Source organism: Pempheris klunzingeri, chromosome 12 (genome assembly GCF_042242105.1).
Source record: "Pempheris klunzingeri isolate RE-2024b chromosome 12, fPemKlu1.hap1, whole genome shotgun sequence".
Taxonomy (NCBI): Eukaryota; Metazoa; Chordata; class Actinopteri; order Acropomatiformes; family Pempheridae; genus Pempheris; species Pempheris klunzingeri.
In genome coordinates this window covers 3611533-3638961 of record NC_092023.1, presented here as the reverse complement: position 1 = coordinate 3638961, position 27429 = coordinate 3611533, and the positions used below count along the sequence as shown (strand labels likewise).

The 27429-nt window shown below is 40.9% G+C and overlaps 2 protein-coding genes across 2 annotated transcripts; one reads left to right on the top strand and one right to left on the bottom strand.

Moving 5' to 3' along the window:
* The first annotated feature begins 46 nt into the window (after positions 1-46).
* Positions 47-27350, top strand: mcph1 (microcephalin 1). Its single transcript, XM_070841055.1, has 15 exons — positions 47-114; positions 1043-1104; positions 1198-1289; positions 1394-1512; positions 1788-1872; positions 2539-2650; positions 2742-2873; positions 2969-3049; positions 3384-4523; positions 5407-5522; positions 8462-8499; positions 8613-8775; positions 8858-8935; positions 26538-26775; positions 26860-27350. Exons 2-15 carry the CDS (start codon positions 1071-1073, stop codon positions 26910-26912), a joined length of 2481 nt encoding a protein of 826 aa, XP_070697156.1. The 5' UTR covers positions 47-114; positions 1043-1070; the 3' UTR covers positions 26913-27350.
* angpt2a (angiopoietin 2a) lies at positions 10901-21331 on the bottom strand. The gene is made up of 9 exons (XM_070840925.1): positions 21062-21331; positions 17221-17376; positions 15992-16113; positions 15642-15880; positions 15196-15323; positions 14746-14847; positions 13861-14027; positions 12811-12941; positions 10901-11243 (listed from the first exon to the last, which is right to left on the bottom strand). The coding sequence occupies exons 1-9, from the start codon at positions 21329-21331 to the stop codon at positions 11071-11073; spliced, it is 1488 nt and encodes a 495-aa protein (XP_070697026.1). The 3' UTR covers positions 10901-11070.
* Positions 27351-27429: the final 79 nt, after the last annotated feature.

Below are 27429 nucleotides of genomic sequence, written 5' to 3'. Positions count from 1 at the left end.
ATCATGGCTCGTTATCCCAGAATGCATTGTATCACAAACTGCACGCGCGAATTATGTACACAGTAGTCAGGGAGTGTTGGAAACTGCGCATTTTAAACTTCATTCCTGCATAAAGTAAGTGCACGACAATTATTAACAAACTCTGTTTGATGTCTACATTCATCCCGTTATACTGATTATAGTCAAAAACATGCGTAATGCACGTGTCAGCATATTACGGAAGTATAAACCCAAGTTAGCCAAGTTAGTTAGCTCGCTAATTTAGTTAGCAGCTAAACCTAGCTTAAACTAACGGTGAAGTAGCGTTAATATTAACGTTGTTAGTTAGAATAATAGACATGTGTTGATGTAAGGTGGAGTCACTTGTGTTTGATAAAAATGTGCTTTAAATATTGTTCGTTACTCAGTAACTAACGTTAAATATCTATTAGATTAGGTAAGTCCATATGTTGGGTCACAGCGTTAGCTATAGCTAACCAGGGTTAGGTGGGTTAGTTAGCTAACAACAACACTACATTCGGTTTTGGCGTCTTAGTCAATAAATTTACAATAAACCACATTTCTGAAGTAACTTTAACAGTTTTGAAACTACGGGTAGAACTACAGAGAGAAAAACAAGCTTCTTTAATGAAAGGATCTCAGCCAAACATGTAGCTGCGCTGCTTTTAATAAGATTAGTCAGAAAAAGGATTAGTTGACTGACAGAAATTATATTAAACCCTCTGAAGCATAAATACAGTTTATCAAATGGATGAAGACTGTAGAGATATTAAAGTATTACTGTGCCTGATGGTCAGACAGCACTGCAGCTGTGGTAACTTATGGGTGCACTTGATTGATTAGAATTGATTATTATTGAAAAGAATTAATTGATGTTCTAAAATGAAAATGATGCTGAGCTGCAGGCCAGATCTTTACACTCATTGACAGTCAGATTTTGTTGCCTCGGATTAATTTAGTCAGCAGGACGGACCAGCAAGTGATTTCATATCTTGCATTGCTGTTGATTGTGATGTCAAAACGGTGTCTCGGTTTTCTGCAGGTGAATCTTTGCGCTTAAGAGGCCAGTGATGACCACGAGCAACAACTGTTCAGTTCTCAAAGGTAATTCACATCATCTGAGCTTTACTGCCGTTAATTTAGGCTGAATTTAACGACTTTTGGTTTAAGTTTATGACATATATGATATGTCCGCAGATGTCGTTGCCTATGTTGATGTGTGGTCATCAGACAAATCGGCAAACTATTCGAAACCTTTCATTCAGCAGCTGCATGAAATGGGAGCTCAGGTGAGTCCACGCGGCACTTTTTCACTATATTCTTTACCATTTACTGTATTTACAGACGTTTGACATGTAAACTTTGCAAAGCCTGAATGTCTTTTCTTTTACAGGTATCAAAAACATTCAATAAACAAGTCACACATGTAGTCTTCAACAATGGTCATCCGGCTACGTGGAGAAAAGCCAAGAAAAGTGGTGTGAGGCTTGTTTCTGTTCTCTGGGTTGGCAGGTAAGAGTAACCCTGACAGCTGTGCACTTTTTAAAAACCTTTAACAAGATCTTATTGTCCGTCATTACTTAAAACTCTTCAGCTTTTTTGAAGAGAGGTTGTATGAAGTATTATGCGTAGTCCTGTAGATGCAGTCAGCAGAAAAACATATTCTAGCCACCTAAAAAAAAATAAATCAGTATCAGTTTAAGTGTATGCTATATTTAATATAGGTGAATATTCTGAATCTGAACTATCCCTTTAATGTGGCTTGTTTTTGATGAAATGATGTCCAGATGTTACGACGATGGCGTGCGTGTGGATGAGGAGCTGTATCCAGCCTTAAATGATGAAAGCAATACTGTGCTGAAGAACAAGAAAGTGAGTAAAGTCAGATTTACATTGTGCTGATTTTGAGTCACTGACAGAAGTCTGTTCTTTATTTTATTAGAATCTGTAAACACACAGCACATTTTAAATACAAAAACCGGCCTTAAAGGTCTTCACATTGTATTAAAGTAGAACTTATGAGCTTCTGCAGTAAAACCAGAAGCTTCAACACATGAGCCAATGCTTTCCTCTGATCTATTCCACCTCTTCTTGCACTTATTCTGAGCTGTCACACTGAGCCATAGAGACAAATTCACAGAAATATGAAGAACTGTGCAGAAAGTAATGTTTAGATGTGGTAGTGTAACACATCTAAACATTTTTCTTAATAAATTACCCCAAAAGAAGCTAGTATGATTGATAAACGACTCATTAAATTGAAGTTACTAGATGAAGAATGTATGTAGACAAAATAAATATAATATGTAAGCTGTTGTTTTGGCTCCTTCCAACTAATTATAACCTCTCTGAAGCCTCTTGTGTCTCAGTGAAGTTTGTAATACTGATTAATTCAGTGCAGCTGCTTTTCCATTGTTCAGCTTTTCTAAGCAAAGTGAAATCAAGGTCTTTTAATTGAAGTGACTTTTGACCATCAGAGCATTCAAATGTGAATTTATTTACCTCCTGTTCAAAATATTTTGTGTTTGATTCACGCAGCATCGTTGCATGCAGCCAAAAGATTCTCCAGAGAGGACGCCTGAAAATGACACGCGTATGAGGAAGAAATTAGACAAGATGATGAAAGACCTAGCGCCAAAACAACCTCTGGGTAAGAGATTAATTAAAGATTATTGCACCGTTTAGAAACTTTAAACGCCAAAGGATAAGATTCTTCATTTCACAATTAATTCTATCCATAGTTACAGATGTGTCGCCCATTATTATTGATGAAGAGAATGGAATAGTCTACAGCCCTGCATTGAAAAGGTCAGATTATATGGCCCAGCGTTTGAAAGACATGAAACAGAAGCGGGAAAACCTCTCACCAACAGGTACGTACAGGCCGATGAACTGACATGGTCTTAAAAGTATTTCAGCGCTTTAGAAACACCAGATGTTCTCATTCATTCATGTTTCTGTCTTTCAGCTTCACAAATGGTTGAATCCTGCTCTCCCACTGGGATGAAGCCCTCTCTTGGCAGCACGCCAACTGTCTTCAAACTAATGTGTAAGAAAATCTGCTGTGATTTCGTGTAGTTTTTATCTTTACAACCCTCAAAGTTAATTTAGAAATTTCTAGGGAAGGGAAGTGACGAGGACTTCCTGATACCCTGTTTAATTCATATCAAAATAGTTATTATCATATAAATATGTGTGCAGAATCTACATTACAAACACATCTCCAGATTTAACTGACAGGATAAGAAGCGTGGCGAAGCCTGATAAACTTATGTTTTCTTCATCATCCACCCTCCACAGTTTGTGAAGCAACTGTCTTTGGTTTTCATGAACAGACAAGACGCATAAAGCCCTTGATGATTATTATTTTGTCCTTATTGCAGATGACCAGTCGGATGAGGATTCCAGTGCTTCTGTTGCCGAACCTGGTTACTCACCTGATAAGGAACAAGGGAGAGCACAAGCTGTTGCTGCTGGCATTGACCGTCTTGAACAGCACCACAAGAAAGGCTGTGAAAAGCCCTGGCTGTCACCCTGCCGCGATGTGCCAAAACGGATTTCAAATCCTTTGAAATGCTCTGACTTCAAGCTCAAAGAGGACGACGGCGGGACTCGACAGAAGAAGTCGAGGAGGACCTCAGTCAGAAAAATGCAAACAGAGAAAAGCAAATCTGTCGGTTTACTTGAAAGTCCTCCCCTGGACAGGAGAGCTGATGACAGCAAGAACTTTAAAGAAAAAAGGCAATCTCATATCAAATCCCCCAGCCCGTCGCCAGCTCACAAATCTGAAAAGGGAAAGAGAAAAGTGAAAGCTGCCAGCTCCTCAACAGAGACTAGGCCCCATTTTATTCCTGATACTGTGAACTCTTCTAGTTGCCTCTCGTCACCGGCCGTCATAGCTGATGCTGCAGTTGAACGGTCAAAAGAAACTTCTACTCCATTACAGAAAATACGCAAACGAACTAAACAGCAGTCATTTCCTGCCGTGGTGCGATCTGTCACTCTATCTGATGACTCGAAAAATGTTGCCTTGGGTTCCGCTGACGGAGACGATAATGTGTTTGAGGACTATTTCTCCCCAGCTAACCTCCAGCAGAGATCTAACAAAACTCTTGTGCTTAATCTACCTGTGGATCGAGACATCCAGATTCCCTTTGAGCTGGACTCTGTCCCAAAGAAGAGAAAGCAAAGGAGAAGTGAAAGCATTGGATCTGACGCTAACAGCAAAAAGAAAAGGAAACTGGGAGAAAGTCAGAGGGGTAAAGGTCACGATCTGCAGGCTGTTGCAAGCAGCGAGTCTCCGAGTCGTCTGCAACAGGAGATGCTGGACAATCCGAGCACCAGCGTGGCAGCCGTGGCTGAACGGAGGCGGAGACGAAGCACACTGTCATTTACAAGCACGAGCAAAACCTCAAGTGATGCAGTGAAACAGAGAAGAGCATCTGCGATGTTAACGGAGGCCGACACGAAATCGGAGCTACAGAAAAACTCTGATGTCAGTTTCCCTTCTCACACCTTGGAAAGTGAGTAGTAGGGCTGTCACAGCTCAGAAAGAGTACTTTAACAGCAGCGATGCTCAGAGTTAATCTTTTTTCTTCATCATAATGAACCAGACAAAACAAAGTACTTCTAATGGTGTGTGAAACCGAGGTTTGTAACTATGTCTGTTATTCCTGGGTCATTCTTTCAGGGAATATTTTAAATCTTGGTGTCGTCAATTGGTTTTATTTTTCTATTTGGATGAAGAGCGGAATAAAGACGTAATTGTGACGTAAATAAACAGCCTTTTACGTGATTATCTCCTGTAATATTCTCTATGTGTGTTTGTCTTTTTAAGGCCTAATTTGCACCATAGCTCATAAATGTTGAGGTATATTTATACATAGTAAAATCACATGTCTATACACACATACTGTGAACACATATAGAGTTAGAGATGTGGTCTCCTCATGTCTCTGTGTTCCCTTCTCCTCCTCATTTGTTTGTCAGTACATTATAGACTGACAGACAGGATAAGCAGCTTTTAAATAGATTAAATAGATTTCTCAATTGATCTAAAGTGAAAGCCAAGCCTTCTTTACTTAACGGATGTAAACAAATCTTATCAGAAAACACCTTTAAATTTAATGCTAGTACGTGGATTAAAACAAACAAAAAGCATCAGTTTTAGTTTATGATACATTGAAGTGAATTGGCTGCTGTGTGGTCGTACTGAGGTGGTTTTAAAAAAAAAAAAAAAAAAGGCACAATTCACATTTTAATGTCACAGTTTTCAGCCAGGTGTGGATGTAACAGAGCGGAGATGAAAAAAAAAAAAAAAACTGCCTGCTGTGTGATAGCTTGAGTGATCCCCCCCCCAGACTACCACCTACTGTGTTCAATTGTTTTTCTTGTTTTCAACTGTAGGTAGAGGAAATGAATGTACACTTACAGCCGGTTTAACAGAGATCTTCTCTGAAGGTGAAGAAAATCCCAATAAACAAGTCGGCTTGAGCCTCAAAGAAATGGTCAACAAAACAAAGGTAAGGAGACGTCGCAGCTGTTTTTAATGTCTGACTGAACTGATCTGAACAATCATGCAATTTAATGCCAATGATGATGATTACGTTTGACCTCAATCTGAAAGTTTTCCTTAAAAAACTGACTGAGAAACATGCATTAAGGCACCAGTGGGAAGATTACTGCTTCATTAGGTGACTAACAGTTTTAATTAGCTGCTAAAATACATGATAACATCCCTTTTTTCACTGTTGTCTTGCTTGTTGTGATACTTTCCCCTCATTTTAGTTAATGTTGCACAGTGTCATTTATCTCCCTTCATCACAGAATTACAGAAAATGTAACTCTAATGTTAAACCCATAATGTGTTTCATTTGTTTCCTGTCTCTTCTCCACATTTTCACTCACGTCAGCTCGGACTTTATTTATCCTCCAAAGCTTTTGCAGCTGCAGAATGTGACAAAATCCTGATATTCATACTTTTCTGTACTATAGGAAGTTTAAGAGGTAGACTAAACATCGGCTGTGCGTGTGTGCGTGCAACTCCTTTTAAGTATTTCCTCCATACGGTCATACACTTCCATAGCTGTAGGCGTGTGACGCATCTAGAGAAGAGGCTCTGTCTTGTCCTGAGGACTTCCTGTGTTTTCGCCCCTGTGATGGTAGCGTACAGCTTCCTGGCTTGTGAAATGCACCTGGGCTCTGTTTTCGTTACGCCGGTAACCTCAACAAGCTGGAGATGAGACGAGCCAAACCTGACGTCATATCCCTCGGGGATCTGTCATGGGGCGGCTTTGCTGCAGGCTGATCACAGAGATGCTGCAGTCGTTCTCTCCGTTCTGTAAAAAAAAAAAAAAAAAGTGAGACACTGTTGGTAAACACAGTCATCTGTGATCAATGCTTGGAGGTCTCACCTGCAAATGACTGGAAAAAGTTATTCTGAAATTGTTAAAATGCAATTAAATGGCATTTTTTGTATTTAGGTATTAACAGAATTAATTAGTCTTCATTTTTAGCAGGTTATAAATGATTGATTGTAAACGCAGACGTGTCCCCTGGTGGCGTAGTGGTCTTGGACACATGCAATATGACTCAGTTAGCTATTAAAGATACACTTTAATGGCAAAAAAAAAATCATATTCAGAGGCTGATCAAGGACCTCAATGTCCGTCAGCCTATTTGAGCTGAAGATCTTGTGCTTGGAGGTCACACCTGCAAATAACTGTTACACTGAGAAAGATTTACTTAACATTTAAGATTCAAATTGTTTAGGCTCGTTTGTTCAGCTTTAGCAGCTAATAAATGATTCATTGTAAACGTCCCTGGAGGCGTAATAGTCTGGGACACATCACGTATGACTCAGATATCCATTTACCTTTTATTTCCACATGATCCCATCTCTCCTTACTGTCAATTTAAGTGCACTTCTGTGAAAAGTATCATCTTTAAAGGCTGATTAAGAGTCTGAGCCTGTTTGAGCTGAAGATCTTTTTGTTGCGGGTCATTCCTTCAGCGCGCTACTATCAGTTCTATAGAAAATGTTCCATCTATCCTCTCACCATCATTATGATATTTAGTACGTCTATCAGAGTGAATCTCTTCAAGTGCACGATGCTTTCAGTGATTCACAAGGAGTCAGTGAGTGTTTATGTAAGGTGCTCCTCCGCTGTGACAAGTGTAATCTGGTGTTTTTACTCTGATAACTGTTTATGAAGCCCTCTGGCTCTCCTTGATTTTCTGAATAGCGTCGTTCTCGGTGTGCGCAAAGTAGCAGCCATCGAGGAGGCCTCGTCATACAGCGAAGAATTTCCTTCATTTGTGCTGAGAGCGCTGAAGCTCAGAGGCCGTGCTGCAGTTCACACCAGCTCTTTGTCAGAGGCTGATTGTGTGCAACTCATTCTTCAATGCCTGTTTTCTTGTGCTGCTGCCAGAACATGTCCACTGAATGAGATAAGCCAGAGTCCCCTTTGAGGAGCCTTCAGAATAGCAGCCTGTGTTTTGACTCGTTTGAAAGACTTCAAAATGTGCAGATTTTCTGGCCAGCTTTTGACGTCCTGCAGTTCTAGCAGATGACAACCTTGTTGTGGCTCATTAAAACACTGGAGGATCAAAACATTTTCCTTTTGAAGAAAACGCCTCTCAGGAGAACGGAGGTCATCATGGGGTGATGGTAACCAGCTCAGTGACGTGCCAGCTTGCCTTATCGGGGATAATATGATTGGTCGGTGCAGGGAGGGCTGGTGGACCGTTCGGGCAGCACAGCGCTCAGCAGGCCGTAACCCCTGACTCGGTCCTGGTCGTCCTGTTTGTAACTGCTGCTCAGGTGTTTGCGTTGACGATCGCTTGGCTGTTTTTGGGAGAAAGTACGAGGCTGGATGATTTACAGATTTACAGTTCCATTTCAGCGGCTCTGAATATTTATTTCCTCTCATGGCCTTGGTGTTTGATTTCCTCTTTGGAAAGCCATCTATCCGGCGGGGGTTACTGAGAGGGCATGGTCTTTTATGAATGCTGAATTATGATCATTTTACCTGTCCAGTGCTGTGTCATTCAACAGAGCAGCTCACGGCACACCCAAAGGAAGCATAAAAAGCAGCACATTTGTGTGTCTTTGAGCCACATTTATATTTGTTAACATTGCAGTATCTTGGCTACATTTTTCCTGTTTTATCTGATTTTTTTTGCCCCTAATTAACACCCTAATTAAGCCAAGTCTGTGCTGTATAGTTGCTCCACATATATTCGTGTGTGTGTGGATATTCCTTGATATTATATTTCCTAGATCACACTTACAGGCGGCTTAAAACTAAAATAAAACAGGTGTGAAGGCGTTGAACGCAGTTACACTTCACGAACATGTTGTGTAATGCTTCACTCGATTTAATTCTTTGTTTTTTTCACCTCTAGCTTTTGTTGAATTTCTTCACAATTGAACTGAACTTGATGTTTTTATTTATTTCAGACTATGAGGACGTTGGTCATGACAAGCATGCCCTCTGAGTGAGTACCCCAGAGAGTAAAACCTGTTTGCTTTCAGCTTCTTTTTTTTTTTTAAAGCATTCTTGGTAAAGATGTCTTGTTTAACTGTTTGTTCTGCTCTTCACCTCTTGTAGGAAGCAGCATACAGTCGGTCAGGTGGTGAAAGCGCTCGGTGGTTTTTCAATCGTTGACCGAGTGTGTGAGAGCACAACTCACGTGGTGTCCGGGGGTCAGCGTAGGACTCTTAATATCCTCCTGGGCATCGCTCGTGGCTGCTGGATCCTCTCTTTTGAATGGGTGTGTACTTTACCTCATTTCATTTGAAATGATAATGAAGCACTACACTGTTTTTTATTAATGTTTTTTTGTGTGTAAGTAGATTCTCTGGTGTTTGGAGCAAAGGCAGTGGATTCCAGAGGAGCCATATGAACTTTCAGACCAGTTTCCTGCAGCACAGGTGAGTACCAGTGCTCAGAGTTGTTTTATCGAAGTGTGGCACTATAATAATATTAAACAGCATTAAATTAACAAATAATTAAACAGTAGTAGTTCAGGCCTTTTATATTTATACACTAATATACTTCTTTCTTTTGGTAATTCCTCCATTTACATTACATCCATTTAGAATTTTCTTTTCTGCATATAAATTGTTCTTTCTGCATAAATCATCTTTGCAACGTCCATTTGTGACACTCAAAACTAATAAACGCTCCTAAAACCAAAGCCGAGGAAGTCAGACGGAAACCCGCCAATTTTTACTGCCAATCATCCATTTTCAGCCGGCTTGTTTTTCCCGAAGCCTCCTGTGTGAAACGTGAACGCTGCCTCTTCCTGATCCCATCAGTCATGAATCACTGTCCTCTCCTGCCGCTGCCAGGGAAGACGTGCATTCCTGACGCAGACGAATGTCGACATGCTTCCTTGACTCTTACGGACGCGTCCAGCGTTTGGCAGAACACACGCTTCCCTCATTCTGTCCGTTGCCTTCAGCTGTTGTCAGTATTAATGATAGAAGCTGATTCATCACTGCCGTCTGAACGCAACATTTTCATGTTCTGACTTATGTTCTGTCATTTTCTGTTCAAGTAATGACGAATGGTCTCAGTGAATTGGCAGTATGATGAAAAAACTGGACTGTGTGAAGCGGTTTCACCATTTTGATTTTAAATCTTTGTGTCCCAGGTTCTGCTGTAACCATCCCTTCATATCATAAAGGGTACTAATCAATAATCAGGACTCCGAAATTAATCTGATAAGGCACCTTGATGCGTCAGGTATTTAATTATCTGAAATAACCAAAAACACACATTCATATCTGGTCACTTTATCCATGAATTATCAATATCATAATGTATGATATACTGTTAGAGAGGACTTCATCCATATTTACTGTAATTATCTTAACCCATGTCACTCTCCTAAAGATAAATCTAATGTTTTTTAAACTCTGACCAGTAAAAAATGGCACTTTGGAGTGTGTACAATCTTTATTTTGTACTAGAAATCTCTAAAACATTGCTAAAAAACCTTGTAGATATGTTGCGATTGTGCATTCACCAGGCGGTTCATGGTCGTATTGCAGAACAGGACTATTGTAAAAAAAAAGAAATGTCTTAAGCGCTCTTCCTTGTTTCCTTGTTAGATATTCAACCAAAGGAATATAACAGCTGGTAGAGCTTTACAGTCAAATACTCACAAAATCTAAAGCCAGTGTTTAACTGATAACAAATTCAGCTCCCTCACATGTACAACTTTCTTCTAAATTCTGCTTGTTGTTGTTCAGAAAAGAAACATTACTTCAATAAAAAAATATATTCCTAAAATACTGCCAAAAGATCATCATCATCATCATCATCATGTATGAGCTTGTGGAAAGATACTGCAGAATTATATTAAAGAATTCTTCGTAGGTTATGTACATATTAGTTCGGCACTAGCAGTCTAGATCTGTAACAAATCTCCCAACATACATATAACAATGTTAAATACCAACCGTAAAATCTAAATATAAATTAAACAACACATTTACATACATTCTCTGGAGAAAAACAGTGTTGAGAAACATTTTCTGTGGCATTTTCTTTTTTTTACATTTGCGTTTACCTCTTAGGCATTAGACAGAACATTTTCCAGAACAAATAACAATCACTTTAAGCCGGCTGTTTATCTGCTTGTTGTACCATAGTCTGTGTTTTACAATGACATAGGCAGCTATTATTCATTATTTTAACAAGAAGTTAATGGGTGCATAAATTACATAAGAAATCACCCAAAGAATTAAATTAATTAGTGTCACCACACCTCTGTCTAGTCGGCTGGCTGTTATTACTCAATGTAATTATTATGCCTGTAATTATCTTTCCACACCACAGTCATAAGTATTTTCAGTATGAATAGTCAGCATCCATATTTGTTTTTGCACCAGTCCACTTGATTCAAATCATTAAACACACAACCATGCAGAAAATATGTCTTTCCAAAGTGTAAAAATATTTCCTTGAAGTGCTTTGGCTCCCTTGAGAATTTTTATTTTTGGTTTTGTTGTTTGTTGCAGAATTTCCTTCCCACTTTGTTTAACCTGAGCGAGACAGTTCAAAGGGAGCCGGAGAAGTCTGCCGGTCTCATCATCATTGTAGTGGACCTCAGCGAGTAGCCCGAGCCTTTCCAGTAGTACCATTTGATCCCATTGAAGCGGTTTGAGTTTTGGCCTTGTTGGTAATACATCCCGTTCAGATTGGACGGGCCGCAGGCGTCGAACCACCAACCTAGAGCATCAGAACAAACACCAACTTAAATATAACGTTGTCCTATAGGATCTTCTCCGTAGTATAATTCAGCAGCCTGTTTCTGTGACTCACATGTGGAAATTATTCACAATCACAAGGCAAAGCTTTAATATAAAAACACATATAAGAAGTGAAGCCCCTTTCAGAGATAAACCATCTTTATATATCGTCTTGTGGCGACTTTCAGTCCATTTATAGACAATAAAGATGAGTTAGAGCTCTGAATAAGAGTAAATCCATCTGAACATCTAAACACACAAGCACTCAAACTACAATACATTAGAATAGTTTATATTCAGGATTTGTAAACTGCTGTGTGGAGGCTTTAGTAAAACCTGAAGCTTTGAGGTTAACAACTTGTCACACCTGCTTCATACAGAATGAATAGAGACAGTTTCCGAGAGCAAATGAGCAATTAATAGAAATCAAGAATGAACAACAGTTATATAATGGATCTATATATAATGAATCGTCAGCTGTGTTGCTCTTGTGGCTGCAGCTCAGTCGGCATCACTTCATGGCTCCACGCGAGCAGCTAGTTAACTTAATATTTCACATTTGGCGACGTCGAATTGGATGTGACAGTAAAATGAACACCCTTTTTTTTTTTTTTTTTTTTTTTTAGATATCATCATTTTAATTCAACGTATTCTTCTTTCCTGTCAAGATTTAGCACCTAAATTACCCACAATGCAAATCGACCTCAGACAGTTTTGGTTGTGTATTGATCTTTTAGCGTCTCATGTAGCCTGAAGAGGAGATATAGACCGGGCTGCAGAGGTTTGGTACGTTCACTGCTTTCTCACTCCACCCCATCAGATTGTATTTTACTTTTTTCAAACGTGCAGACGTCAGCTTCATCCAACGCCGACTCAAGTGACATCACTTGAGGCAATTTATCAGGCTTAGCGCAGCTCCCTTAGAGCTGTGAACAGACTCTAATGTGTCAAATTTGCAGATTTCCCCTTTAAAGCCACAGTAAGCGGTTGCTGAAAGTTGTATCTAATAATGTTTCAGCCCCCAGATTTACTCTCTTCATTAAAATCATATTTTTGTTCTGTAATGACAGATCTGCTCCAGTCTCTTTAGTGGGTCAGTGCCACTTAGTCACGATTGTGCGTAATGTGCATACCGAGTCCCCTGTGAAAGACCCCTCATGGGAAAAAAGGGATGGGGTTAGGGTTATGCTCACTTGGCAGACCTCAATACGGAGAGACAAACTTCTGGCAGCGGAGTCACTTTCAGGGGACCGGAGGAGGACCTTTAAGCTACGAGAGCAGAGAGGGAAAAGCTGCGTTCCCAGGCTATTAATGTCAGCCATTGTAGGGGCTGAATTCCCCAATGAGTTGATCAGTGATTAACTCTAAGCTAATTGTGCTCTTTGACCTGGCCACAAAAGTACGGGAGTACTTAAAATGCCCTTGAAGATTTTTGGGGGGGAAGTGCCAAGGTTTGGGTGGGTGGGAATTTGCTCCACAACAAGTGCAGCCACAGACTGACGTGATTATTCAAAAGCAGGAGTTATGTAGAAAAGTGTGTTTCTTACCCCCTGTTGTCAGTTGTGAACATTTGCAAACACATTTGTCGTTGTCTGCATCCTTTGTGCTGAAATCACTTCCTGGCTGCCCGATGCTGCTTACTTTGCCTGCTGTTCCACTGTAGCCTTTAAGGTGTATCCTGTAGAATGGAAAAGGAAAAATGAAGGAAGAGGAGGAGGAAGTCTGTGATTGCTGTTCCTCAAAAGGCAAAGTCCAACTCACTTATACTGTTCGTTTTAGCCAGAGCTGCACTACTGCAAGATCTTAAAATGGGGTTTGGCATTTCAGAAGTGTGAGCCATTTACAGTTTTCTCCAGCAGCCTGGTGATCTTATACTTTACCGCAGTGTTTTTTATTTTTCATCAGAAGATTCTGATGAAATGTATGCATGTAATGCTGTTTGTGCTGTTTCTTTGTGGGAGTTACTGAGCCAACTAACTGAGGAACAAATTGGTCATAGTCGAGTAGAGCCGAGACCTGAATAGGACTGTGTTAAATTGGAGCATTTCAAGGTCTGTTTGTCAAATTCAAAGGAAGTATCCATTGCACTCCTGAAATCAGCTTACTTTCAGAGAGGAAAATACTTCTGAAGGTTGTGTCATTTCCAAGACTGAATGTTGGAGAAGACATTTCATGCATTTCCTATTTTTCAAACGTTGCCTAGTTTTATTACATTTTCTTTGGGCTCACGCCAGTATGTCAGTGTCAGGAAGAAAATACTATTATACAGCAGAGAATCTCCTTCCACAGGAATTTCTATAATGTGTTTTGCTTTTGTGCCATGATAGATTAAAAGATGGCACTTTGGAGATGCTTTTTTTTATCTGTTCAGTACTGCATCTCATCTCAAGGACTGTTGTCACTAGTACAGTAGGTAATTTCTTTGTAATAACCGAAGGCTTTGGGCTTTGAGGCTGTGCTTTATTCTTTTGGCTCTCTTTTTGATGTGTGTTCGAGATAGTCGATTCCAAAGAGTCGAGCTGTAAAACCTTTTGTTTTAAAGCAAAAAAAATGAAAGTAATTTAGTTTATTCCTCTGATGCTGTCGCGGTATCGTACCTGTAATTTTGCGCTTCGTTGTCAAGAGAAAACTGATCATATTGAGAGAATCCAGAGTTTCCGTCCCAGTCGCTCAGCTGGATTCGCAGCTTGTGGGACTGTAGACTCGTCAGTCTGGACACAAATTCATTTCCTAACCAGAATTCAGCTGACGGTTCTCCAAACCCCTGAAAGGACACAAAAGAAATGTAATGAAAGCTCGTTAAACCCCTGCTTGTTTTTCCATTTTAAAAAGAAACTGCAAACAGAAAGAGAAGCCACCATGTATGGAGCATTTCTGGGCTTTAGTACACTAAAAGTTATTTTTGCCTGGAACTGAAATACCCAGAAATACCCATTTACACGAAACTGTCACAAATGTTCACATTCACAATGAGATATTGATATCTGAAGTATGCCAGTTTAAACTGAGCTGGCATTGTGGTAGGAATAAAGGAAATGGCATGAATGCTTCCCTCTGTGGTGGTTTCCAACATGGCGTTGGCCCAGTTATCCTCCCATGTGACTATTTTTGAGAATCCTCTAGATCCCTTTTTAATGGTAGATTATAGATGCACTTAAAGAAATAACAGATAATGATTTAAATCTGGATATGACATGATTGTGGCTTGAAAGTGTTTGGGGAGCCCTGCTGGTATTATTTTTCCTCCGGTAGCAGATGGTGATCACTTAGGATCTCTGTGTTTGTAGTTGTGGTTTGTCCCTTCTTTCTTGGAATTGCCTCTCACAGTGCAGAATCAACAGGACCTTATAACACTTCCAGTCAAGAGCCAAAACAAAATGTGGCCACTGTATTGTGTATTTGGAATGAAAGCCAGAGCCTTGTAGCCTAGGTTATATTTTTAAAGGAAGAATTTCTTTTTCTTGATTAAAAAAAGCTTTTACCTTTTTGTACTCTTGCCACGTACGGTGAAAGTCAACACGGCCGTCAAAGCGGTTTTGTAGAACCGTCCAGCCGCCTCCGTCTGTCTCCATGTCACAGAAAGCCTTCAAGCACAAGGAAAAAGGGGGCTGCTGCAATTAATAATTCAAAATTAATGCTCTGTAAAGAATTCACGCTCATTTATAATTTGAAAACGACGTCTTGTTTGAGTTTGGTCAGAACAAATGTTAAGCTGCAGGGGTGCAGAGGTCTTTTCTGCTGAAAAGTATCTAAGGAGATCACAGTTTTAGCTCAAGCATGCACGTGGAAGTCTGAGAACATTTTAATTTAACTATCCCCCCCTCGAACACCCTCACACTGTTTAAATACTGTTTAATGAGCACTTCTAGAAGTGTGCTGTGGTTCATTCACAAGGTTATGTAAGTGTGGTTGTGTCAGTGGGCTTGTTTTACCTTAACCTCTATTGTCGTGTTGGGTAATGTGAGAGTGTAGACTCCACTTTGGGTGTTTCCTGACTTGAAGACAGCAGCACAGTCCATGAATGTGGTGGGAATGTCCTGCATCATGACGGTTTTGGTCTCTGCGGAAGAAATCAGCCTTGTTAATCTGACAGCACACACACACTCGTTGTGCAACATTTAACTGTCCTCCTTCTGATGAGCTCACATCTTCTGAAGGAAAAAAAATTAATTAATTAATGCTTCGGTGCTTTGAAAGTGAGGCGTTTGGTAATTAAAGTCCAAACACAACAGCACAACCACATAAAACAGCCTCAGCAGTGAAACACTGGTGGTATTTATTGCAGCTCCATTTGATTGGATTCGTTTGTGCAGGCAATTAATTCATCCACCCCTGATGATTTCCACTGGCTGCAGCAGCCCCGGCCCTGCTGACTCACCTCTGGCTGAGCCGACAGAGATGGTGTGAATGAGGTTGTTGACCGTGTCCAGTAGCTCCTGCTGCTGATGCTGCAGCACGCTGTTGTTGGTGGAGACTCGGAGCAGCTGCTGCTCCAGCTCGCCTATGATGGCCGTCTGCCGCAGTATCAGAGTCCGAAGCTGCTCCTTCTCTTCCCGAAGCGTCTTCAGCTCCACCTGCCTCTGCTCCTCCATCTCCACGACCTTTTTCTCCAGAAAGCTGAATGAAGCGGGCAACAAGTTCAGTCACGAGCTTTGTCTTTGCTCTGCACATTACCAATAACCACCCTGATTATTATCTGCTTTTCTACCTTTTATTCCATGTCCTCACCTGTTTTTGTCACTCAGCTTGTTGATCTCATTTGTTTGAACGATTAGTTGTTTTTCCAACTTGTTGGTTGACAGGGAATTTTCAAGAAGTCTGCGCTCCAGTCGAGTCGTGTGATGAATGACCTACAAACAAAAGAACGAGGTGAAGAAGTTCAGGCGGGCCGTGACTCAGAGATATTCATCAATCAGTAGATTGTTAAATGTTCCAGACTATAATATAAACACTTTGTACTTTTTTTTTTAAAGTCAGTGCGTCGCATTGGCCTCTAGTATAGTATAGTAATGCTGTTTGTATCCCCACACAACATGACGGCCTCAAGTTTAACTGGAAAAAGGATGTATTTGAATAACATCGATCTACTGTTGATAGAGGAATATTTCAAATTATGCAGCTGCATTTGACACTTCTCTTAAGTCTAATTTGCAAATAATACAAGTTGCAGCAATTTAGAGAAATAAAAGTAAAAAAGCATGTAACAGTAGGCAAAAAAAAACTATAATGTGTAATAAAAAATCCTAAGAATCCTAAACATGTTTGTCTGGATTGCTCCAGTTATTCCATATGAGTGGCTCGAGCTCAGCACAAGCCCCCTCTTGAACTTACACTTCTAAAGTGAACAAACAGCCATTTGCAAAATGGAAAAACCTGACAGGAAAGAAGAACCATATTCGGATACAGCAGGCATACCTGAACAAGGGAAACTTTCAGAATCCACCTACTTTCACAGACGGGCGTATTGAACTAAACTCTGGGGTTGGGGACCTTGCCTCCAATTTCCCATTTTGGAGGAACTGAACTCAGCAAAAAGCAGGTTGTTTACATGGATCGTAGCTATGTGTCTCCAGTGGAGCTGTTGATGTCTTTGAAACAGACGGATGTCTGATTGTGACAAACTGATAGACCCTTTCTTTGGGAATACGAGTGTGTTAATAACAGGAAATGCTGTACAGTTGGCTCACATAAGGTCATTGACGTGTAGCCACAATAATAAACTGACGCGGCCGAGCCTGTTTTCCCCCTCTGCTGTTTTTTAACACTCTGAAGCCACATTATTTAATGTGATGTAGCACAGAGCTCACTTTCAGTAGGATTCCATCTTTGAGTGCAAATCAATGTTGAACCTGTGATAAACTGTGTCACATTTTCATTAGCTTGCTATTCTGTTAAGAAGTGTCTGTAAACTGTTTCTGACTTCGCTCTCCTGTGCGTACAGGTGAGCACGGCCTCACCTGTGCCTCCACGTTGGTCAGTTTCCGTGTTTGCTCTGCGGTTTGACTCAGCAGGTTGGCTCCTATCTCGATCATCGTGGCAGTGTGGTTGTGCACGGCCGTCTGCTGAATATGAACCATGTCCTGCTTCATGCTGTCCTGTATGTAGTTCTCAAGCTGCAACACAGAAGACAAGCAGTTAGCTGGAGGCAGATATGGATAAGCACCATTAACCAGCTGTTTGGTCATGCATGCACGGTCCTGTATTACACCGGCGCGATACTTCACAGATGGGAGCTGCTCTCTGCAATCTGCTTGTGAAATGTTGTTCTTGCTTGAGTTCTTCTGTGACGTCATTTGTTGTTGATCAAAGAGAAATCATTGTCTCTTGTTCTCTTTTATTCAGATTTACCAAATCAGAACCAAGGACTAACATTCACTGCTCACTGTACGCTGACTGCAGTGCAATTATAGCAGTTGTCATATCGAGTGACGTGTCGACTTTATGATGGCAGAGATGCTGCATATTGTTGTAATTATCGCTGGGTGTGCAGCCATGCTTCTTAAAGGAACTTGACTAAAAATTCTGTTCAAAATTTCCTATTTTCAAACTCTTTTGAAAGGAAGAAGCAGACATTTTGTATATATCACTCTTGTATTGTTTCACTCCCTGAGTACACACCAATTTAATGCACCTGCTGGAACCATTTTCCTTCTGTTTGAACTCCCCGTAATATTCTGGTGCTTCATTTTGGGAAAATCTTCTATATTTGTTTGCCATAACGAGAGTGAATGAGAGTTTGCATTTAACTACCTATTCAGAAAGGCTATTATAACGCAGCACTGTTGTTGCATTATAGAAGAGCTGTGGGGATGGACTAGTTCATCTATCTTTCTCACATGACTTTCCTGTTAAAGTGTAAAATACTGGATTGTAAAGATTTAATTGCAAAATAATGAAATATTAAGAATCCTGAGACAGTTTATGAGTTTATTATTTATTCATGTTGACCTAAGAGGTTAAAAAACATTTACAGTTCTGATGTAACCTTGCCCTTGTCGAAGCCCTCAATCGTAGGAATAATACAACGAGTCCCTCGGGGTGGGAAAAGGTCAGTGCTTCATATCTACCTTACTGTATTGCCAGATTTAGACCAAGACCAATCATTAAGTTATTTCCTGCGTGGTGTTCCTGAGTGGCAATCAGGTCACACGACTTGTAAACAGGATGGAAGTGTTGAGTGAGGAGTTACATCCTTCATGACACTGTGACATGTATAACTGGAAACCAGCGCCGAAGCGCGAATGTCATCTACAGTCAGTCTGTGATCGCTTGTGTTATTTACTCATCAGTCACTAATTCAACCCCAAGCAGCCTGTTTTATTATTAGTTTTCTCGTGGCTGCAATTAGTGTTGATTTTGTTTTTCTTCCTTTCATGACGTCCAGTTTGTTTATGTTCTTGGATACGCTCGGGGATGTGTGGTAGGTGGAAGGTTGTCATTGAATTGCTGGCAGGATGTCCCATTGACAGTCAGCGATCTAATCAGTTGTTTACTCCGCGTGACTCAAAGGCGTCAGTGAGGAACGTGTGTGTTCCTCATTCAGGAGAGCGTGACAATTAATTGTTTTCCTCAGTTGTCGTCGGCTCCTGCGGCGTAAATAGGAATTTCAAAAATAAATCGGCTGCACTTTGATTTCAAATAAGTAAATCACATCCGATGGAAGTGCTATATACAGATTTTTCTAAAAATAGTGTAGTTATTTAAACTTTTAAGTGTAAATTTTAAAACCTATATGAATATTTTAAAGGGATAGTTTGGATTTTTTTGGAGCGGGTTTGTATGAAGTAGTTAATATATTACCTACAGTAGATGGAAATTGGCATGTGCCCAGTTTGGAGAAGGACGGTAAGCGATGTACTGCTGTGGACGAGTGTTTTAGCCACCTTAAAAAGGCCTAAACGACCAAAAAGACCTAAAAAAACCTTTTCAGATGAGAAGCTGAAGCCGTTTTCTGTCTCTCTCTCTTCGCTCTCCTCAAAGCCACCAGACTCCATTGACAAAAACAGTAATTTAACTGCTAATTTAGCTGCTCTACCGCTGCCTCGACCAACAAATTGACACATATGTTCAGATCAGAGCTGAAAATCTAACCCCTCAACACCCTGACAGCCCGTCAATAACACAATCAAACTGATCGATTGAGCAGAGCGAAGAGAAAGAGAGGTAGGAAGGGCTGTGAGCAAGGTTAAACGGTCAGAATATCCTAAATATAGCTGATTACTGGTGATTTTTCTCAGGTGATCTCAGATGAGCCCTTTATCAGGGGGATAAAATACTTTCTTTGTACGTTGCTTAGCTACTGTAAGTAATACACTGATTATTGATAAGTACCTCAGCTAGTAAAAGTCCAGCAGACCAACCTCTTCTTTATTTCTTTACTGTAGGTGAGTCCCTCCTCTAATGCAGATGTAGTAGGAGTTATGTTCTGTTCTTTATGGCAAAGAATCGAGTTAATTTTAGGAGAGAACGTTTGTGTTGAAACTTTAACCATCACACCTTAGAGGTGAGTTCTTCTCCTTTATTTAACTTTGAAGGTATGCTGCTACAGGTCTATCAGCAGCTCTTCTTTGTATGTAAGAAATATGTAACCTGTCACCATGTCAGATGTGCCGTTGGACTTTGTGAACAGGCTTTGATTTCTGAGGCAGCACTCACCGATGTGCGTGTGGTTACTGAGTAGCTTCAGTGTTTTCCAACCCTGCTCCTGGGGGCCCACTGCCCTGCACCATTCAGAGGTTTCCCCGCTCGTCATCGCTCTCTGCAGAAGCCCGACATCGACCCGTTCGCTTGAATCACGGGAAATTAGGGAAACCTCTAAACCGTGCAGGATCAGGATTGGGAAAAACTGCGTTAGATCAGGAAGCGTGTGGAAGAGAAGTGCCCTCTGAGCGCCCCTGAGGGGAAGATCAAAGCCTGCTTTATGCTACAGACGGGAATAGTGTGATCAAGCTGTGAGACGCTCTTGTCTCGTCTGGCTCGACTCGTGTAGTTGTGATCGGTAGTCACACTCTGGAGAGGAGAGGAGAGGAGAGGAGAGGAGAGGAGAGGAGAGGCACTTCACCTCTTTCACTCCCACATATATAATGGCTCAGCAAACTGAAAAGGAAGTATGCATCCGTCATGTGGACACCTGTGTGGAGTTTTTGTCACTCTGAGAATTCATTATGTCCCGCAGCACTGAGTGAAAGTGTCTCACAGACACTTGACACAGTTTTTATGTTTGAAATATGACCGGTTTATGTGTCACAAACACACAATCAGAGCTGTACCTTAATATAAATAAGCCTTTGCTCGTTTAAGCTGATTTGGTTCTGTCTTTTGTTTAGTGGAGCAGTTTTTCACTTTCTTTCTTTGTCAAGCCTTACTTTTAGTGATAGTACAGCACTTTAAGAACAGCTAGTGGTTTAGTAAGAGCCTGAATTATTGTAGCTTGAAGACAAAAAACAGGAGTCATCCTTGAATTTTAGAGTCATAAAAAAGTTTTCTGTCATTCTGGTTGTTAAATTCTGCTGATGTTCAACATGCTGAAGTATATTAGATAAATCTATGATGGTATTAGCGTGAAGTCTGGCAACATTTCACACTAGGAGACTCTTCTTTGAATTCAGTTTGGAAAGGAAATGTGAATATCTGCCGTGACACCTGTGTATGGGGAGCACATTTTGTCCTCTAACACATCAAAATGGTCTGTCTCAGATGCCTAAACATCCTCCTCCGCTCCTCTGAAGCCGTCACAGTAATAAACGCCGTCATCTGTATCACAGCCTCACTTATTGGTGCGATATTATGCGGCTTTACCTTAAGCAGCCACTGTGTGTTGTTCTCCATGGTGATCTCCAGTTGTTCCAGCCTCTGAGCCGACTCGTCGCTGTCCGTGGGTCCATCTTCTTGAACCGGATAGTTGTAGCTGCTGCTCCGGGTTTGGCAGTTCTCCTGCTCGGGCAGCAGGAAGGTGTAGCTGCACGGCCCGTTCTGGATCTGATACTGTCTCTTCCCCGCAGCACTGTATCCTGTCCCCAGACCAAGGCAGAAACCTAAAACTAGCAACTCCACATTCAGCATCTTCATCGTGGAGATTTTTACCTAAAGAATAAAGTTTCGGTGGCTGGAAGTCTTTCCCCAGCAGCATCCAAGTGTAAACAATCCTCCTGAGCTTCTGCAGATTCCTTTTATTACCTCCAAGTGGTAGGAGGAGAAAAAGCCATCAGGAATTAGAGGTATTGTGTCATTCCCGTAGGTTACCGGTGCCAGACTGCATGTGCTCGTCTTTCATCCAGCCCCCAACCACTTGTTTGAGCTGGCCATGGCCCCTCCGATTAGCTAACTGGGTTTAAACCACTCCCCCCCGCCACCCCCCACCCGGCACCACTCACTGTGGCCAGTCACTGTGAAGAGCAGTGAGGTGGAGATTCCTTTCAGTTCGCACTCACTGAGGAGCAGATGCACAAACTACGCACGTTCCACTACATCCTCTACAAAACCCACACGTGTTTTTTTTTTTTTCTCCTGTATGCTGAACTCAGGATGCAGCTGTCCACCTCCGGTACGCTCTGCGATAGTAGCGCTGTGCATCCCATTCACTGAAGAATGTGTGCCGGCCTACAACCGGCATCTTTGAATGGGAGATTCAAAGGAAAAAGGCCTTTTGTTTAAATGGCAGTATTGAATCTTTCCGCATTACTGTCCTACTTTGTTCTCACAACTTACTAAATCTGTATTAAAAGCAAGAATCTTCTGACACTGACTGCTTCGCTGCTCTCTTGAGACGTTTTATATTGTTCTCCTTTTTTTCTTCTTCGTTGGTCGTATGTCACAATGAGTTCACAATGTCATAAAATAATCCGAAATTCCCAGATCTTCCTTTGGGTCTCATGGTCCATAAAGTCTGTTATTTGTACAAACAGAAGTTGCCACTTGATGACCTCTGACCACAAAATTGTTATGTTTTTTTTGTTTTTTTTTTTGTTTTATTTGCATCTCCTTCAGGGTAGATTTATGCAGTCTCAGATTAAATGTCCTTGGCAGAGTCATAAGTGTAATGAAGCATTATTTGCCCTTACTCTTTCAGATCAGGAATGTCATGGGAAATATGTTTATATCTTTGTTTATATATATTAGCTTTCTCTTAACAGTAAAGCTGTAAAGCTGTAAGTGTATGTTACCTTGTGATATTGCTGATTTTGTCAGGTTTTGAATATGTGAGCAATTTTGGGGGTTTTCTGCACGACGACAAATGATCAACCATTTCACTTTTAACTTTAGGTGTGAATCAGTGGGAGCGTACCTGTTAATACTGAGTGTGAAAATGATCAGATTTAATACTCACACTGATTTTTTTTTTTTAAAAAGGTGTTTTCCTGATTTCCCGACACCCTTTGTGAACAGCTCCAGATGCTAACTTGTTTTTCTGCGGCTTCAAGAAAGTTGTTTTTCCAGTAGGAAATGGATTTGAAAATGATCCCCTGAGTCTTGTTTTCTAGAAAATTGGGGGTCAGACTCCTCGTGGCATTCAATGACACAGCTACACACCACTTTTACCTGTTATAGTAACTATCCTGCAAGACACTTTTCTCCTAATTGCCGTTTTTTAGTCGCAGGAGTCTGTCTGATGGCTCTCGTGTCACAGAGCGGACGTATCGCAGGTGTGTTGTCAGTATCGCAGTGCTGATATAGGAGGCTGTTTGGTCCTGTGCACACCATCACAGATTACTCTCCTATTGATTCAGCAGCTTGACTCTTTACTGCCCTAACAGTAAAATCTTTGAAAATCAAACCATCTGTAACAGTCTGTAAATAATTCTACACACATTGATCTTAATATGGTGTAATGAATTGCTATTATAATGTCCGCTGCACCATATTTCTTTTTTTTTTTTTTTTTTTTGACAGGAAATCGTAAGATTTGCCCTCTGCAGTCGGATAGAAATGCTGAAACAGAATTGTAGGAAGTAGGCTGATGTAATAGCTACTGTATAAGGGAAATGCAGAATATTTAAGGCACATTACCAAAGAGGAAGGACTTGTCGTCATTCCAAAAACACGGACTTATTCAGGTGTCCAAGCTGAATCACTCAAGCAGTAGCTGTAATAACAACCGTATTTAATTTTCTCTCACGGCTTTTGAAAAACACAGGAGGGAAGAGACGGTGATGCATTTAATGTGTAACTGAGTCACATCCAAAGTACGCGAATATACACAAACACACACATTTGTTCGTGCTACGAGGGAACAATGTGACTTCTGCTGAACTATGGAGCACACGCTGTATTTTATCACTCAGGGCTGGTCATTTGTTAGAGAGCTGCACACGCTGTCTGTCCTGCCTCTGTGCAGAGAAATGTAAGGTACTGACTCTTAAACCATTAAGAGGTGCGATTTAATATAAACTAATAGATAGAATAAATTGTTTGTGTCGTGTTGACCAGAAAAAGCTTATTACTATGGCGTCTCTGTGACCGTCGCCTAGAGAGCTTTAAAAAAAGAAAACAGCAATGTGATCCTGACAGTTACAACAAACAAGCTTCAGCTAGTAGTTTATTTATTATTATTTATTATTTATAAGGTGGAAAAATGAAACTCCCTTAAAATAATTTCCATAATATTCAGTTATAGCACAGTTCAATTAGAACAACTCTTGTTGTCGGGCAAAAATATCAGTTTTCATTTGTAGACTTGCAGTCATTTTTTCCAATGTGTAGTCTGTTTATCCACTGAGTTACTGTTATTGATTTCACATCTTTCCAGATCACAGTAATCATCTTCTTGGCAATCAATAAGAGTATCCATAGTCTGAACCTCTGGTCCGTGTGTCTCCTCAGGTACAACTCCCAGCAGGAACAACAGATTTAACGTCATGTTTGACAGTTTTATTTCCTCCTGAGAGAGAGACGTGGGGTATAAATGTATTTTTAATGATATGAAATGTACAGAAATCCAAACTGCTGTAGAGAAAAAAAAAAAAAACCCAGAAAGTAAATGTCTGAATTCTCACTGTGACAGTTTGTTTACGACAGAGTCTCTGCATATATAAATAGATATATATACCTCTGAGGTCTTGTCAGAAGCACTGTGAGATTGTTTGTGAGATAAAACTCTGAGTAATAAACAGGTGGAATCCCCAAACACTGCACATTTTAACTATTTAAAGCCAAGTTTCCAGAGGTTTAATACTGTAATCCTGCTGTAGGGGCACTTTTTCTATGCAGCCCAGTTTTTAGAGACATAGTAGACCTTACATACAGCCTTCAATCATTCCCTTTAAAGTGCTCAATGTGGGTTAATGTTAACCCGACCCCGTTGCTGAACCCTCTGACCAATCCCCGACCGCTTGGCGTAAAGCGAAACCTGTGTGAACGCTGACAGAAGACTACAAGCCTTCGAGCTTCCTGGCGCTCGGCTTAGAATAGCGCAGATTGTCCCCTTCAGTTTAGCAGCTGACCCCTGCTGGATACAGAGCAGGCCTGTAGCGGGAGCTCAGAGCATCACTCAGCAAACCCAGAAAAAACACAGGAGCTCAAAGAGATCCACACGCTCTCCTTTAGTCAGACAGAGCTGACGGTACTAGACCAACAATGTGGGCTGCAGGAAATAAATCCAGCTCACCTTTTTGCAGCCTGATTCAGGCTTTCAGGAAAACCCAAACACACAAAGAATGCTGGGAAGTTTGCCAATAAGCCACCGGCGTCTCAGAACGAACATATTTTGACGAGTTTAGCGACCAAACGTTCATTCAGCTCGTAAATCTTTTAAAGCCCCGACACACAGTTTAATCCTCCCACACAGGTGTCCTCACCTGTGTTGCCTGATTAAACCTCTTCTGAGGACCGTGCTGCTGGTTTGACACCTCACAGTAGGAAAATCACTGGTGTAAATAATGAAATCAGTGATGGCTGAGTTCCATTCAGCTGCCTGAGCTTCAGCGTCCTGGTATTGTTCACGCTGGCTTGCTGTTCAATAGAGCAGAGCCATCATTAATGCTGATAGTAGCGCCTGTGCTTTTCCTGTTATGACAAGTCGAAATGTCTGATGTGAAAAATGCCTGTTTTTATTAATTCATAGATTTGGTAACCTAGATTGTAGATTTCTCAGCATAGATCCAACGAGCTTCCACCTAATTATACATCTAATTAATTATTAAAATACAATACAAACCACAACAGAGAGCGCTAACAGCTACTTACTGCTTAATTAATAGATTTAACGTGTTAATTAGTGAGTTTTAGAGGCGCTTGTTGGTAGATTTTGTGACCTTTGGGTCGAACCAGGCTAATTTTCTTCCCTGTTTCCTGACTTGATGTTAAACTAAGCTAACCAGCTGCTGGTGGTAGCTTCATATTTAGTGTGCACACATGAAACAAGCATGAAAGCTTGAGTTTATATTAAAAACTGTTTTTATATGATTGAGACCCTCAAATTATAAGACTGCCTTCTCTCTCTCTTTTTCTGTTGCTCCACCTTTCAATCAACTATTTAGATTTTCCTCCCTTTATGATGTCATGTATGTTTATACTTTTATGTATTTTTTATTTTTATTTTTACATTTAAATTTTTTTATACATATTTCTGTATTTAGATTGTACATAGAGATATTCTGCTCATTTTCAAGTTCATATTGGTGCCACATTGCATGGTGTAATGTTCAAAAAAAATAATTTTTCACAGTGGCGGATGGCGAGGTGGACTCAGGAGGAGGTCACGTGATCAACAGATCTCCTTATGACATCATAGAGGGAGCCAAATCTAAGCAGCATGTTTTCACACACACTTAACAGAAAGATGGACTTGTTCTCATAGTCCGCTGGTCTGTAGGAGCACCAGAGACACGTTTGTATGTTCAAAATCTTTGTTGTTCTCGTTCGTCTGTTTATGTGTAAGAGCACGAGTCACTTTCCTTGTATTTGATCACGTACTTGCTGAATAAAGCTGATTTTAATTCACGAGGGGATCCGATGAAGATGTGACCTCCTTCAGCCCCTCAGCAGCCCGACTGCCTCGCCCCCTGAAAACCTCAGAGGTCCTTTTCCTCTCTCACTCCAGCTCCCAGTAATGAAGATATCGAAGGCGAAGAGCAAATTGTTCTGTTCTTCTAAAATGGAGCATAAAGACAGAGGCTGAAAACAGCTGCAGCAGCCACCATTGCCACATTTGAACCATGTAAATTTGTTCTAGTAGGACCTCCAAATACAAGTATGAACTTGAAACAGAGCAGGATATGGGACTTTTTAAGGATCAGTTAGTTTGTGGTGTAATTAACTCCCCCGTTTCTCTCCCCAGATCTGCCGACTCCAGAGGCACCTGTCTGCCGGGGAGCACCAGCAGGACCTGTTCCAAAGCCAGCCAGCCATGTTTGTGTCCCAGCACTCCCAGCCGCCCACTCAGAGTCTGGTGGAGCTGATCCAGCTCTGTGGAGGAACAGTCTGCAAAACTGTGCGGCAGGCGGGTATCTGCATAGGGAAGTACGGCGGCCGGAGACCAGTGGGAAGCAGGATCCTGTCTGAGCAGTGGGTGCTGGGTGAGATGTTTCCTCCTGATCTCTGCGTCGAACGCTCGGCTCCTTTATCGCGTCACTAACAACCGTTCCTGTCTTTTATTTCAGACAGCATCACACATTTGAAGCAGCTGTCTTATGATGACTACGACCTGGAGTGAAAGCCGGTGAATCCTTCTCTTCCCTGTGAAGTTTTAGGTTTATTTATTTTACGTCGGACGGTATCTGGTCACACATCCTCAGTTTCTACCTGACAGTGTTCCTGTTGAGCAGGTTCATCATTTTGCTTTTGCAAATGTGTTCGGAGGCTTTACATAAATCATAAACGCCTTTAGTCCTTGGTTACCATGGGAACCTCTTGCCTCCAAGGGGCTATCAACTGTTCACCAAAGGTCTGGCTGCGGTGAAGTTACTGTGAAATATGTGAAAGTGCTTCGACTTAGTGTATGTCGTTTTTATTACGTGTATTTTCTTAAAGTAGTAACCACTACTGTGTACACTTTTCATTCATAACAATGTGGTTTCAGTCTGTTCAGCACTCTAATGTTATGTGATGAATGAATGTGTGTCATTATTAATAAATACTCTTACATTTTTGATTTTGATCTTTGGTTTTCTTATTTAAATGAAGACTTTTTAAGTGAATTTGATCTGCAGTACAGAAAAACTTCCAAAAAA

Excerpts from the sequence above, each read along its gene's own strand:
- angpt2a (XM_070840925.1), bottom strand. The coding sequence starts at position 21,331 with ATGAAGATGCTGAATGTGGAGTTGCTAGTTTTAGGTTTCTGCCTTGGT. Across the intron at positions 14,848-15,195 it reads ACACGACAATAGAGGTTAAG|GCTTTCTGTGACATGGAGAC; the intron begins GTAAAACAAGCC and ends TTGTGCTTGAAG. Across the intron at positions 11,244-12,810 it reads TTCACAACTGACAACAGGGG|GTTGGTGGTTCGACGCCTGC; the intron begins GTAAGAAACACA and ends CTGATGCTCTAG.
- mcph1 (XM_070841055.1), top strand. The coding sequence starts at position 1,071 with ATGACCACGAGCAACAACTGTTCAGTTCTCAAAG. Across the intron at positions 1,290-1,393 it reads TGCATGAAATGGGAGCTCAG|GTATCAAAAACATTCAATAA; the intron begins GTGAGTCCACGC and ends TTTCTTTTACAG. Across the intron at positions 4,524-5,406 it reads CCCTTCTCACACCTTGGAAA|GTAGAGGAAATGAATGTACA; the intron begins GTGAGTAGTAGG and ends TTTCAACTGTAG.